Genomic DNA, 13453 nt, shown 5'->3' on the forward strand with positions numbered 1-13453 from the left:
TGCTCAAATTGCCCAAATTGGGACAATAAAGACTTTCTAATCTAATCTTGTCTAATTCTAAGTAGTTTTTGCTCTACATCTTTCTTACTCTGTCACATTTCTGTCTGCACTCGCCAGACTGACCAGCTCCAATAAAGCCCACTTAGCCCCATGAATGGACTAATTTGTCTGCATTAAGATGGATCAAGATTGTGTGGAGATAGGGGGGGACTAGCAGCCTTTAAGCTGCTCTGTCAGGCTCAGGGATGATGGTATCAGTCCTCCGTACTAAACTCACCACAGCGGAACATCTGCTGAGCTCGACTCATCATGATAACACAGTGTCTGTCAACAGCAGCCCTCAGCTCAGCCTCTCCTCAACTGCTTTTGTCAGGTTGCGCCATCTTGTGTCGTTTATGTGTGTGTACCTGCAGTTTTTCTTGGGAGAGATTTTAAAACTAATGTCAGCTGTCTGAGGAAAGCAGCGGCGGCCCCAGTCACTGGAGAATATGGTGGCATTTTATAAAACATATGAATACAGTTACGTAGCTCACCAACAGAAAAGATGATGGTTTCTATTAGTTCAAACCACTAAGAAATTATGCACAGACACTGTATGTTGTATCTGTCATGTCCTATTTCCCTGCCTGAAGATGATCAGCAGGCTGTGTTTTAGTGGTTAAATAAGGTATTGCTACAGCTGAGTTATGTTTAAACATAATAGAACTTTAAGATGAAGCAGATAAAGAGGATTTCCTTGGAAACACCAAACACACCATGTGAAGCTCTCTAGAGTGTAATTGTTTTACCACTGTAGAAAGCTTGCTCCAGAGCCAGACATGACATTAAATAACTCACAGGCTGAGTGGTCCTCACCAGCTACCAAAGCTACGACATTAAAACCACTTACCTGATAGGACTCTACAGGACCTATGAAGATGTCCTGTGGTTTCAGGTACCAAGACTTTAGCTGCACATCTCTACCGTACTGTAAGTTGTGAGTCGGGGCCTTCGAGGATCGAACTTGTTTTTCACTACATCTTGATTGATTGGAATGAGATCTGGGGGATTCTGAGGTTAAGTCAACACTTTGAAGTCTTTGTCGTGATCCTAAAACCGCTCCACAACAATGTTTGCAATGTGACAGGGAGCATTTTCCTGCTAAGGTTTCCCATCTGGAGAGTCACACCAGGATGTCGTCTTCCCATAACGCATCCTTCTGACATCTCTTGCCCCAGTAAATAATGCACATACACCACATGTTGTAAAAGAAGACATGATTCTTCAGACCAGGCCATTGCTTCATGGTCCTTTTCTGATGCTTACACTGTAGGTGTTGTCGGTGGTGGTCAAGGTTCAGAAATGTCACTCTGGCTGGTCTGCAGCTACATTCTGACACCTTTATGTAATAACTGGCATTAAGATTTCCAGCAACTATAGTAGGTGTCTAAGACCCTGGTAGCTGGTGTACCAGTTGTCCTTCCTCGGACCACTTTTGAGTCAAGACTAAGCCCAGGAACATCCCACCAGACCTGCTTAGTTTGGAGATGCTCTGACCCACTGTGTAGCCAATACAGTATGGTCCTTATGAAAGTCACTCAGATCCTCAGGCTGTCCATTTTTCCTGCTTCTAACAAATCAACTTCAAGAACTGACCGGTGCCACCCCTTGACAGGTGCAATTTCAACAAGATATTCGATGCTGCTCACTTCACCTATCAGTGGTTAAAATACTACGGCTGATCAGCATATATGCAAAATGAGCCCTTTAATACCTCGACACGAGATTTATACGTCAACCACTTGAGGAATCACGTGTTTGAAGGTGAAGCTGAAGCTCAGACACAGCACCCTGCAGCAAATGGCCATCAGTGAGCAGTGCAGATCCTGAAACGCGCTACACCCTGCGTCACATGGAAACACAGCGTCCTGTCATTACAGGAGCTCTTTGTGACTCAACCATTTCATATGCAAATGCCGTGCCTCTGATTTCTTTTGATTCAGCCCTCCTCGTTGGCTGTGGGTCAGACCACGCGCACACGAGGGCTGTTCAGGTGTAATTGCCTTTCAGGGCTAATTGTCCCGGGCTCTTCTTGCTTTTAGAAGCACCTGTGTGTGGATCAAAGCATTTGATGTGTGTGTCAGCTTTGTTTCAAGTGGGTGTCCTTACAGCACACAGATTGTCAAGTAATTGGCTCTCCAGATATTTCTGTGGCCAGAGTGTTGAAACAAGAGCTCACCTTTTATTAAAAGAGAGCATTTAAATGGCTAAGTAAGTAAAGATCATGAAAAGGTTTAATAACAGTGTAATTGTCTGGAGATGGAGCGTAAATAACCCAAGTGAGATATTGGAAAAATCAGAAAGGTTCAATATTGGGCCACTGGTTCATCGCCCTCAGTTCACTGGTTATATGTTAAATCGTAATAAATCAATGCACGTCTAATTTCGCCCATTTGACCTTAGTGGTCACATCTGTGTTTTCCTGCTCAGCAAACAGAGAACTTGCAATTCACCAAGTCAATTGGCTAACCAATAAAACCTTCAAAGGAGATGGTTATATTTGCAAAGCTCAAAGACCCGACGTGTCCTGCCCTCTTCCTCGCTGATATCAAAGAAACATATGCACATCACAAGGTCACAAATGAGCAAGCGGAGAATATTTTTAGGCCGACAGCAATCCAGATGTCTAATAAAACTGGAAATGAAAGATGAGCATGTCGAATGTCAATATTTGAGTTTTAATATTACTGAGCATGTGGGTTTTTTTTTTTTTTTCTTAGGCCTTTTCCCCGCCAGTTAATTTTTTGGGTGACATCCAAGTAAAGACGAAAGGTTGTAGCAAAACCTGTTGAAAACAATCTTTGATTTACTGTGTAACAAAGCATTTATAGGGAAATGCTACAATTTTTACAAATGCTGTAATATGACCAGTTGGTAAATTTTCAAATCCAGTGGAGGCGAGTGCGTTACCATGCCTGGAGGGGAGGGGTCTAGTGGCAGCAGAGGTATAAAGGCACCCTGGATAGAGTTGGGACACATAACTAATACTGGATCGCATCCTGCCGACATCATTTTTTAAACGTATTTGTAGCCGTTTATAGTCAAAAAAAACAACCAACCACTGAAGAAACTGAAGAGAAACAGAACTTGTCCTTGATGAAAAATGGATACCTGGAAGTTCCAGCTTGCTGTTGTGGCTTTCTGTGCTTTAGTGCAAACCTATCAGGGACTGTCAGGTTGCGCAGAAGAGGAGAGAGGGTTGTCCAAAGACTGGCAGGTGAGAAACACTAATTTATTGTTATAAAATAAAATTTAAAAGAAAAAAAAAAGCATAGAATACCACTATGGACAAATCATGATTGGATGATAAATGTATTGAAATGTCTGCTTGATTTATGGTTTAACCAGTAAAATCAAGGTACTACATTTAGGGAATAGTTGTAAATTAAAAAAAAAAATAATAATAATAATAAAACTTTATTTTTTCGTTTCTGGCAGGATGAGCCACTGGAGACTGTTCTCACCAACCCAGTGGACAGTCTGATCAAAAGATCCAAAGCCCTTCGCTTCTATGGACTAATGGGGAAACGATCAGGTTGTCTTAACAGCATCCCTGCATGAACATTGTTTTTGTCTCTGTATGTGTACAATTTGTGTTTCAAATTTAAATTTTTCTACAAGTTTGTGGTAAAGAGGATGAATGGGCACGTGCATGATGTTGTTTTTTTTCCTTTACAGGTAAAAAGAAACCTTTTCAAGTAAACAGACGTAAGTAGCGCCACTGAAAAAACTGCAATTTTCTCTAGAATGCAACCATTTTTCAAAACAAGTAATGCACATTGAACTTCTGTTCCAGCAGCGTCTTAAACTGCTTTCATCTTCTTATATCTGTAGGAAATAAAGGAGAGACGTTTGTGGGTCTCATGGGAAGGAGCATCTCCAGTGGTGGTAGGTTAAAAAAAAAAACATTTAAAAAAAAATGCAGAAACATAACGTAAAATATCAAGGCAGCTTTATTGATATTAAAAATATCAAATTGCTAATACACATTAAACAGCTATGATTAGAAGTACAAGGCAAAGACAGTCCTGTTAAAATGTTTTCTGTTTATTACAGAATCTTTAACCAGAATAGTTCCGTCTGCAACAACCACTGCGATCCATGTTTCGGAGAAACCACACAAGCAAGGTATGATTGTATCAGTATAAAAACCTGAGGTTGTTTTATTTCTATGTGCATTCTTACAGTGGTGTTGTGTTCATTTTATCTATTTTTTTTTTAATATTCTCAGCAAATTAAAAATATCTGAGTTTATTTTTTTCCACTATTTGGCAGGTTCACCAGAGGAATGGATCCAAATCTTGTATTGATGGAGCGAAAAAAAGCAAAAACAAAACACATCATTATGATCTATACAATTTTACACCAACCAAAGACGTTACCATAAATCATACTCCTAGAAATACACCCTGCTTATAGTTTCAATTCATGCTAACAATTATTGTATTAATCCCAAACAAGAACAGCTACCATCTTCAAAATGCACATTGCTTGTAAGAAATAAAAAATAACCTGTAAATGCTGCCAAATACCGGTATGTATTTTTTTGCACGAGCAAAGCAAAACATTCATGTTATCCACCACAATGGACAGTTTATCATTTAACATTCAGCGCTAAGTAGACGTAGGCAGTTTTCAACAAAGAGGACAGACTCTCTACTTGTAACTGTTTGAGTTAAATCAATCGATGTGGAACGTACGACGCTTGAAGTAGAAATAAAAGTAAAATATAAAAATAAAAAAAGTTTTTTGTGACACAGATAAGCAAAAAATAAACAGGGTAAAAATGTGAAAGAAAAAAAACAACACTGGTCTTTGTAGACAGTTCATAGGTCTAGGCTACTTGTGGCTGGTGAGGCTGGAGGTGAATTTATTCAGTAGCCTGAGAATCTTAGTGCTTATGTCCCTTTGGGAGGGGTCCATTTTAGCGAGCTTGGGTCGATGGTTTTGTTGCTATTGCCTCGTTTGATCTCCTTTGCTTTCCACTCATCAATCAGGTCCTAGGAAAAACAATCATAAGGCCAAATGTCAGATGCAGGGATGAGCTTCAGCAGGTTATGGCAAAAATGATGATGTTTGTTTTATTACACTTTCAGATTTTACTAAATGCTGCACTGCTTGTACTTCCACATTTTGCTACATCTGTCCAAATCTCTGCCATGAAAAAGACTTTAAATAAAGGTTTTCACAGTGCATCATCTGGAGGTAAAAAATAAATCAATAAAATACTACCACAAAACTCTTTACAGTAAAGTAGAGGTTAGCTAGGCAGCTGTGTGCAGAGACTCCTACGGTCTCGACTTTTAGTCATTCAGTCACAGCAATTCCGACAACGTGTGACCAAAAATGACATTGAAAAGAGTAAAATAAGACATTCTAGTTATTTTATCTACAGGGTGAAAGAATAAAACACCATTACTAATGCAATAAAAATAGAAATATGTAGACTAAATCTTGACACTTTGCCACAATAATATTATCTTGATAATTATCCACTGTTTCCTCTTAGGTTGTACAAAAGGAAACTTACCTGTCGCTTCAATACTAAATGCTTTCCTTTCCAATACTTCAGCATCTGAAGAGACTGCAGGGTGCTCACAATGTCCACCGGATTGACCGCAGTTTCCTGACTGATTTCTGTGCATCAACCAAACATTAAAACGATAAATATTTTTGTTGTATGTGTGTCTCCTTTTTTACCTGGAAATGAACCCTCTAATGTGTTTCATCCATCCTGACACTCAGCCATATTTTAAGCTTCCACATGAGAGCGACTCCGGTGGGAAAACTGAATTATGAGGAGTGTGTTCTCACTGACCTTTGATGGAGATCTCTTTGCCTTGAAAGTTGTACATGTATCTGAGTAACACCTCCTTCCAGTAGCTGCGGTAGCTGATGAGGCCCAGGTCAGACAGAGGTCTCTCTGGTGAGCCCACCTTCTCCTCCACTTTGGACAGCAGGTAACCTAAACAATGCACAGGATGGTCAGCAAGAAGAATCCAAATTCGAGATTTCAATAAAATCTGCAAACAGACCAAAAACACTCCTTAAATAATGCTGGTTTAGTGAGGTCATTGCTTTTGATGGAGATAATCAAGTGTATGCTGGATTGATTAATTGACTGTTAGGACAGTTTGACACAGTAAACATTCGAGAAATGAGGGAAAAATGTGACAAAGTGTATACATACTGAAGTCAATGAGCATCTTTCCAAAGCCTTGTCTCATGTACTGTGGCATCGTCAGGATACAGGACACATTGTAGTTCAAGAAGGAATTCTTCTCCTTTAAGTAATACAAACAAAAAACATTATAGATACTTCTGCATGTTTACATAATTTAAAGAAACTATAACCCTTGCACGGGTACATTTCTGGTGTCTACATGTAACATTAATCTCCCCTGGTTTTCTCTTACCTTAGAAAAGTAGCCCACTAAATGGCAGCCAGTGTTGTCGGCTTCAGTCATGACATAGAAGAGAAAAGGCTCCACGTCGTAGTAAAGTGTCTTGTGGTCCAGGAAAAGCTTGGCAAGTAAACACAGGTTCTGGCAGTAGATCTGGAGATAAAATGGCACTGAATTACTTTATTGTAGCAGCTTATTTGATTGTCCTAAAAGCATGACATCACCTTTTACGATGCTTGCTTTGGAGAAGTTTACATCGCCGTAAACGATCTCCCACTAGAGACAAAATCAACACGACCTACCTTATTCTTCTTGCCGTCAACTTCGAACACAGATATGGAGCCCTTTCTGTACACCTCGTCTCCTGGAGGATGCTTCCATACACACTTAGCCTGAGAGGACACGTGACAAAACATGTGGTAAATACTTTCATTTTAATGCCACAGTTAGGCGATGTCATACAAGTTCTAAGCGAGGACAGTTTCTGTGCCTGTAATGTGTTCAGGGGTTAGGAAAAATAACAGAGGTAAGGCGGGGTTGATCAACAGAAGAAAGGAACAAACTGAAAATAAAGATGGCTTAGCGAGCAGTAGGATACAGCGGAATCCACACATTAACTTGAAAGGTCCAACTGGCAGAACATGTCATTGTCTACCCACTGTTTCCTCAGTCAGAACTGGCATTTAACTGAGCTACAGTGTAGACACCATTTTTATAAATAAAGTAGGTCTTCCTAGTAGGGTTTCCTAGGACTGTATACAGACAATAACATATTCTTGCTGTATACACAAAAGTATTTCCCATAGACATATAATGAACTATTGTCAGATCTGAAAAGGGTTTTTTTTTTAAATAAAACTTCAAGTCATATCTCACCATGTGTCTTCTGAGAATAGTTTGGCTCTTCATGTACTTGAGACAGAATTCGCAGACGTAGAGACGACCCAGACGTGCGTACTCCTCAGGATAGGGCGAGTGGTACCAGGTGTCCAGCTCGTAGCGGCCAAACAGGATGGTCTTGATCATGTTACTGCCCTCAGTGATCTGACCCTGGATACGCAACTTCTCCTGAAGGACGGATGGCAGAATGGAGAACGTTGTGTGTTACTGGTGGTTTCAGAACCAATATGTGTGATTCGGTTATCCAGAATAAACAGAAATTTAACTGTGGAAACAGAACAATACTAATTACGGTCAATGTCTTTGTAGCTAACATCAAAAGGAGTACCACTTAACAAAGGTTCACCACACACTCCTGCCCCAGTTATATTTTCATCTAATTCTTTAAAAAGCAAAATATGTATTTCTTGCAGGTGTGACACGGCTATAAAACCCCTCATTACCAGGTCTTCAGACGCACGGGCCTGGGCTTTCCTGAACAGCTCCAGGTCATATTCACTGGTGATGTTCTCCAGCAGCGGCTCTCTGGTGTTGCCATGTGTCTGCCGATGGTCCTGTGGACCAAAGCGAAAGACAAATAACAGATGAGACATCCAAAAGGCTACAAGGCAGCAGGTGGACAACTGCATGTTGGACTGCTGCTGATGTACCATGTGCTTTTCTTTCTGCTCCTTCTGCAGGCCAGAGTTTCGCCCCTTCCTCAGCTCAGCCACCTGCTCTTTGTATTTGCTCTGTTTGGATGTTGGTGTCTGGAAATCAAACATAAAAGTAGACTATTCAGTTTCATGGTAATATGAGAAATGACAAATAACAATTAAAACATGACTCAAATAATTAGATATATTATAGAACCATAGACACAACAATTATATATAACTTTCACATATTTGCTGTTAAAAATTTAAATAATGTGACTAATGTGATGTCAGTCATTGCAAAAGCAGACTCACCTGATGACGAGTCGCATGGCGTGAGTTGCTTTCCTCCTGTGCCTTCACCTCCTCTTCCTGTTTCTCACGACTGATGGCTTTTACCTGACAATAAAGCATCAAGTGTGTATTAGAACTCTTGTTCTCTCTGACACCGGGACAAGCTGCAGCTCACAATGCCAAACATTTTATCCAGTTTGCTAGACCTTAACTTATGATATGATAGCACTCATAGCTTGATGTTGGGTGTGTTTCCAAGTTGCTATAAACCTTTGGCTTTAAGCTTGAGCTTCTCACTTGCTAAAATACTCTGATTAGTTAAGCTCTGTGTCCAGTAACTTCTTTATAAAACCTCTCATTCACATTCTCTGCTCAGCTCGTCTCTGTCACCTCTCTCTCTCTGACACTGCAGGCATCAGCACAGGAAAAACACAAAGAAAACACGATTACTCAGCGATGCTGTTAACAACGTGTTAGGCTGCCTTAAATCCACCATGCAACATGTTAAAGTCTGAACTCGTGGCATTTATTATAACCTAAAGGTGACCAGCCTATCATTGATGCTATATTCAGGAACTGAAATGCTGCATACTGGGACCCTTCAGATTCTGTGACCAGCAACCTGCAGGTAGCGTCACATACACAGCGCATGCTAAACACCGACTAATTTAACTGATGTTCAGTGAATGATAATTATCTTCATTTTCACTCTATTGTTTTTTATTTTATCTTTTGCAGCTGCAGCACATGTCCCAGTGAGGAGCAAGCACCTTTTTCCCTTGCAGCAAAACGAAAAATGAAGCAGCACATAGTTATTGAATGTCACAGGGCGGTGATAAATGTGTGGTGAAAACCCTACAAGCACAGTCGAACGTCCATGGTTTGGTCTGATAGGAAAGTACTGTAGTTTCTATCAGTCTCAGTGACTTCCTTATTCCTTAATTAGTCTGGAAATCACAACTGAAACCAACTGGGTTATTAATGTAACTAGAAGACGCTGGGTACTTTAATATCTTCTGTCACATAAAAATGTTGGAAATTGCCTTGTTTAATTGTGGCAGTGTGAAATAGAAATAGCAAATCACTCAACTATCATAAAGATTTTATGGTAAATATTAATGAACAAATATAATTATGATAATTATTGTATGATGAAGGGGTTAAAACAATGACAGACGATAAAGGACGACTGCATTACATCACACAGTGTTGGCTTTCCCAGCCAAATGCTACCAACATGCAACTGAAATATACAATCATAACTTCAACTACAAGATACAAAAATCAAGGATGATCAAGGAAACCCTAACCTTGCATTCATCAGCAGACAGATTGTGGTATAGAGGGCAACCTGATACAGCAAAATGACGTTCATGTTTCCCCGTTAGGTGACCTGGGAAGTTGGAGACAAGGAAAGTTTTAATATTAAAGCAACAACAGAATACAAATCATGTTCCATATGCTCAACAAACAGACAGTGATACTCTTGGAAAGCCTACGAGTAAAATGTGCAAAAAGGCTAAGAATTTTACCGAGAGAATTACACCCTGGAGTCGGGCATTTCATGTTGAAGTTGTAGGTTTCGTGACAGCGGCGGCGCTTGGGTCGATGGGAGAGGTCCTTATCGGAGTCTCTGTTGGCTTGGTCTTTGGATTGGCTCTCATCGTGAGAGGCATTGGGGCTGGAGATGTCCAGTTCAGATTCAGAGGAGGGTGCATTTCCCGTGGGCGTCAACGGTGGAGATTCATCATGGTCTGCAGCTCGCTTCAAGTCCGGAGTGTCTGACGGACAAGAAGTCAAACCCCCATGATCATAAACAACTGAGATTCGGAACACTGTGAAAGGCTTTGTGTTTGTATTTATAAGATATGTTGACCAACCCTGAGAGCTTTGGCTAAGGCGAGTGGAGGCTCTGGTGAGGCGCTGTCTCTTGGGCATGTTTCCATCACTTTCTGAACTATTGGTCTGTTCTCTTTCAGCGGAGGAGTCAGAGTCTTCAGTTCCATCTGAACCACTCCCAGCCATGTGTCTCTATCAGGGGGAGAGAAAAAAATTATTAAGTGGCGCCTCATCCAAAATAACCTAATCATGGTGCAGAAAAAAATGGTGAAGATCATGTGCCATGACAAAAGTCTGTGATGTCAATTAGACATGACAACAGTTGAGGTCTGTCTTGCACAGCGTAATTAATTAGGATCACAAGTATTCATTATCACTGAATCTGTAGCAATGGGATTATTATGTAACAAGAACTGACTTCTTCCAGCTAACTCTGTAATCATATTTTCAGAAAGGCCACAATCAGCTGTTAGCTCTCTGTTAGCTGGTTTTTTACAAACGGCTTAACAGCTGTTACTAAGGCTAGAGTGAAACTACCAAACAAATATACTTTCCTAAAGTTAGCATTTGGTACAACTAGTCAAAAAGTCTTACAGTTACTAGTCAAGGCAGCGTTTTACACGACAAATTAGAGAGCGTGGTTAGCGCCTCAACCTATTATTATTGTTAGCTTAGCGTGTCACCTTAGCTAAGCTGCTCCCGTTTTCTCATACAGCTAATAGCCTGTGGCACCAAACTGCATTAACAAATCTGGCATTTAAGATGTACAGCCTTACGATTGGCTTTATTATCAGTATTAAATTACATATCATTGTACATACCGCAGTGACTGAGGTCTTTTTGTAAATTCGGCGTACATATTATCCACAAAGAACCGTTACATATGAATAAAATCTAAGATAGTGTCTGACATTTGGCTTAGCTCCTTGTTACCGGCCAACACGGTTTAACTCACTTTAACGTTCACTAAAAATGGTAGTAAAGGCTAAATAATGACGAAGCTGTTAAAATTCAATAGACTGTGAAATAGGTTTTACTGAGGTGGACTAAGTCACTGACGTTCATGGAATATGCTAGCCCGTTAAATTGTCGGTTTGTTGAACTGAATATGGTGGACACTTCCAACAAGCTAATCACCCGCAGAATGGAGCTGAACGGTGCTAACTTAGCTAACGCTTGTGCGACCTACATTTGTTCTTACCTGTCTTCTGCGAGGCATGTTGTCCCGGGTGGCTGCTACTTCATACGGGGGTGAAGTAAGGAACAGTACAATCCAGTAAACGTCGGGAAAAAAAGACGAAAAATAGTATTTATTGTCTCCTCTGTGGCATTAGTTCATATGTACACAGCGTTGCCTGGGTCTGTCGCGCCACATTCCTCACAGACAGGGCAGAGCGTCTCGCGCTGTCCTCCAGACCAGCAGGGGGCGCCATTGTGATACACCGCAGTAAAGAAGGGCCTCACCTCCAGGAGGACGGGGTGGGAGCCAATCACCTGGTACTGCACTGAGTAAAATGTTTATGCTCACATGAAGCTCCATCCATTGCTGGGGAAGTTGGGTACAGATCAACAACGTGCTGACTGGGATTTTCTGAATCAGTAATGGATCCTTGATCAAGTAAAATATTATGTTGCAGAATAAATAACGCTAAATGAGAGAAGTAGTTTGTCTACAATCTCAAAAGAACAAACACGCCTCAACAGCCACATAGAGGTTACTTGATTTGTTTACATCCAATTTATACTAAGTAGGTGCACATTGTGTTTATTTTCCAGAAAATGTAGTTAAAGTTTATGCAAATATCATATTTATGCTGCTTAATATTTCTGAGGGCCATGAGTCACTAGAGGAAATAAAAATAATGAGATTACCTGTTTAATCAGGCTAATTACACGTATGTCTAATTTCTCAAGTTAAACAATGTGTTTATGTCTTCAATAAAGTGTCAAGATAATAAAGGGTGATGAATTGGGGCAGCAGGACGGTCTCCTATAGTCCTATGTGAAACAAAAAGTTGAGTGTTGACTTTTCATTTTTAGACTTATTTTCAGTTTTCAGCTAGTTTTTTACAGTAAAAATACTTGGTCAGGTTAAGGAAAAGATGATGGTTTGTCTGCCACATACATAAAAATAACTGACCCATTACATGTACAGTAAATTTCCCCTTTTATTTTAATTATATAGGTTTAATGTAAAGAGTTGCATTTAATACAACATTGTTTTTTGTTTTTTATCATATTGAGTCAACATGAATAAATTAAATACCTTCAGTCAGATTTGCTTTAGTTAATGCAAACTTTTACATGTACTGTGTTTGACTGTGACACTGCTCGTGAGGGTGAATGGTTGTTGCTGAGTAGTGTTTATTGGTTCTTCTGTACACAATATTTCTGCTTGCAAAGGAAAGTGAATAAAGATGGAGATGTGGCCGATGTGTCTGTGTGTTGTGGTCTGAGATTCTTGTCCTCTAGTGACCTCCAGTCTTTCTGAATGTTGCACACAGAACCTGTAATCACATATAAAGGTTGTTAAAAACACATTTCCTGATCATGATATTGTTTCCATGACTGAACTATATTGTACTGAGTGCTTATCCAGTATTCACAGTGTTGATATTTTTGTCACCCCTTTAAAAGGCACCGTTGTTGTCCCTTGTTCTTCACTGCTTTTGTTCCATTTTACATACTTGTAAACATTTAAGAGTGAAATCTGATTAATGCATACAAAAAATAACCTTAAAAGGGACAAACTGATCTGTTTTAGCGACGAATTAAAAAAGAATGTGTCCATTTTTTTGCAAATTGATAAAAGTTTTCTCATTCCCACTGATGAAATACATAAAAGTGGAAAAGAAAACTATTGGACAAACCAAATGTAGTCTCTGAAGCAGAGGTGTCGCAGTACACCGGTACTGACAAAAACTGTAAAACTAAAACAAATAAAATAATGATATCATGATCATAATAAACATATAGTATTATGAATATATTTTAGATTATAAATACTGCTATTTTTAGTGTAATTTATTTGACAGCAACACAGACCAAACACACATCAACATAAATCAATTTGACTGACAGCATTATTTGAAAAATAAAAATTAAAGGAATGATGTCCAAGTGTTGTCTCTGCATTGGCAGATGTCCCATTAGTTGACATGTTTTTCTGTTTTGAATGTTCCTGCCCCCACCTCTACCCTCTGAAGCACTCGGTCGGGGGCAGCTGAAGTATTGGAGAAAATGCATCTGCTTTCCCGAGTGTTCCACTGGCAGACTATAACGGGAGGGGAAGGGGCTGTGGCAGGCAAGTCTCCCAGCAGCTGATACCAACTGCTCTATATA

The 13453-nt window shown here is 39.9% G+C and overlaps 2 protein-coding genes across 2 annotated transcripts; one reads left to right on the forward strand and one right to left on the reverse strand.

Moving 5' to 3' along the window:
* The first annotated feature begins 3142 nt into the window (after nt 1–3142).
* LOC103367011 (protachykinin-1) lies at nt 3143–4351 on the forward strand. The gene is made up of 6 exons (XM_008294892.1): nt 3143–3256; nt 3478–3574; nt 3718–3747; nt 3874–3927; nt 4096–4167; nt 4315–4351. The coding sequence occupies exons 1-6, from the start codon at nt 3143–3145 to the stop codon at nt 4347–4349; spliced, it is 402 nt and encodes a 133-aa protein (XP_008293114.1). The 3' UTR covers nt 4350–4351.
* Nucleotides 3975–11503, reverse strand: kat7b (K(lysine) acetyltransferase 7b). The gene is made up of 14 exons (XM_008294891.1): nt 11313–11503; nt 10153–10303; nt 9805–10053; nt 9583–9665; nt 8294–8377; nt 7994–8092; nt 7787–7897; nt 7320–7511; nt 6746–6835; nt 6456–6596; nt 6230–6323; nt 5858–6004; nt 5570–5676; nt 3975–5039 (listed from the first exon to the last, which is right to left on the reverse strand). The coding sequence occupies exons 1-14, from the start codon at nt 11328–11330 to the stop codon at nt 4938–4940; spliced, it is 1668 nt and encodes a 555-aa protein (XP_008293113.1). The 5' UTR covers nt 11331–11503; the 3' UTR covers nt 3975–4937.
* Nucleotides 11504–13453: the final 1950 nt, after the last annotated feature.

This window comes from Stegastes partitus, unplaced genomic scaffold (genome assembly GCF_000690725.1).
Source record: "Stegastes partitus isolate 25-593 unplaced genomic scaffold, Stegastes_partitus-1.0.2 Scaffold1006, whole genome shotgun sequence".
Classification (NCBI taxonomy): Eukaryota; Metazoa; Chordata; class Actinopteri; family Pomacentridae; genus Stegastes; species Stegastes partitus.

Coding starts and splice junctions, on each gene's coding strand:
- LOC103367011 (XM_008294892.1), top strand. CDS start 3,143: ATGGATACCTGGAAGTTCCAGCTTGCTGTTGTGGCTTTCTGTGCTTTA. Junction 3,575..3,717: donor ACTAATGGGGAAACGATCAG/GTTGTCTTAACA, acceptor TTTCCTTTACAG/GTAAAAAGAAACCTTTTCAA. Junction 4,168..4,314: donor GGAGAAACCACACAAGCAAG/GTATGATTGTAT, acceptor ACTATTTGGCAG/GTTCACCAGAGGAATGGATC.
- kat7b (XM_008294891.1), bottom strand. Junction 8,093..8,293: donor GCCATGCGACTCGTCATCAG/GTGAGTCTGCTT, acceptor TTTGATTTCCAG/ACACCAACATCCAAACAGAG. Junction 6,836..7,319: donor CTATTCTCAGAAGACACATG/GTGAGATATGAC, acceptor GTGTCCTCTCAG/GCTAAGTGTGTATGGAAGCA.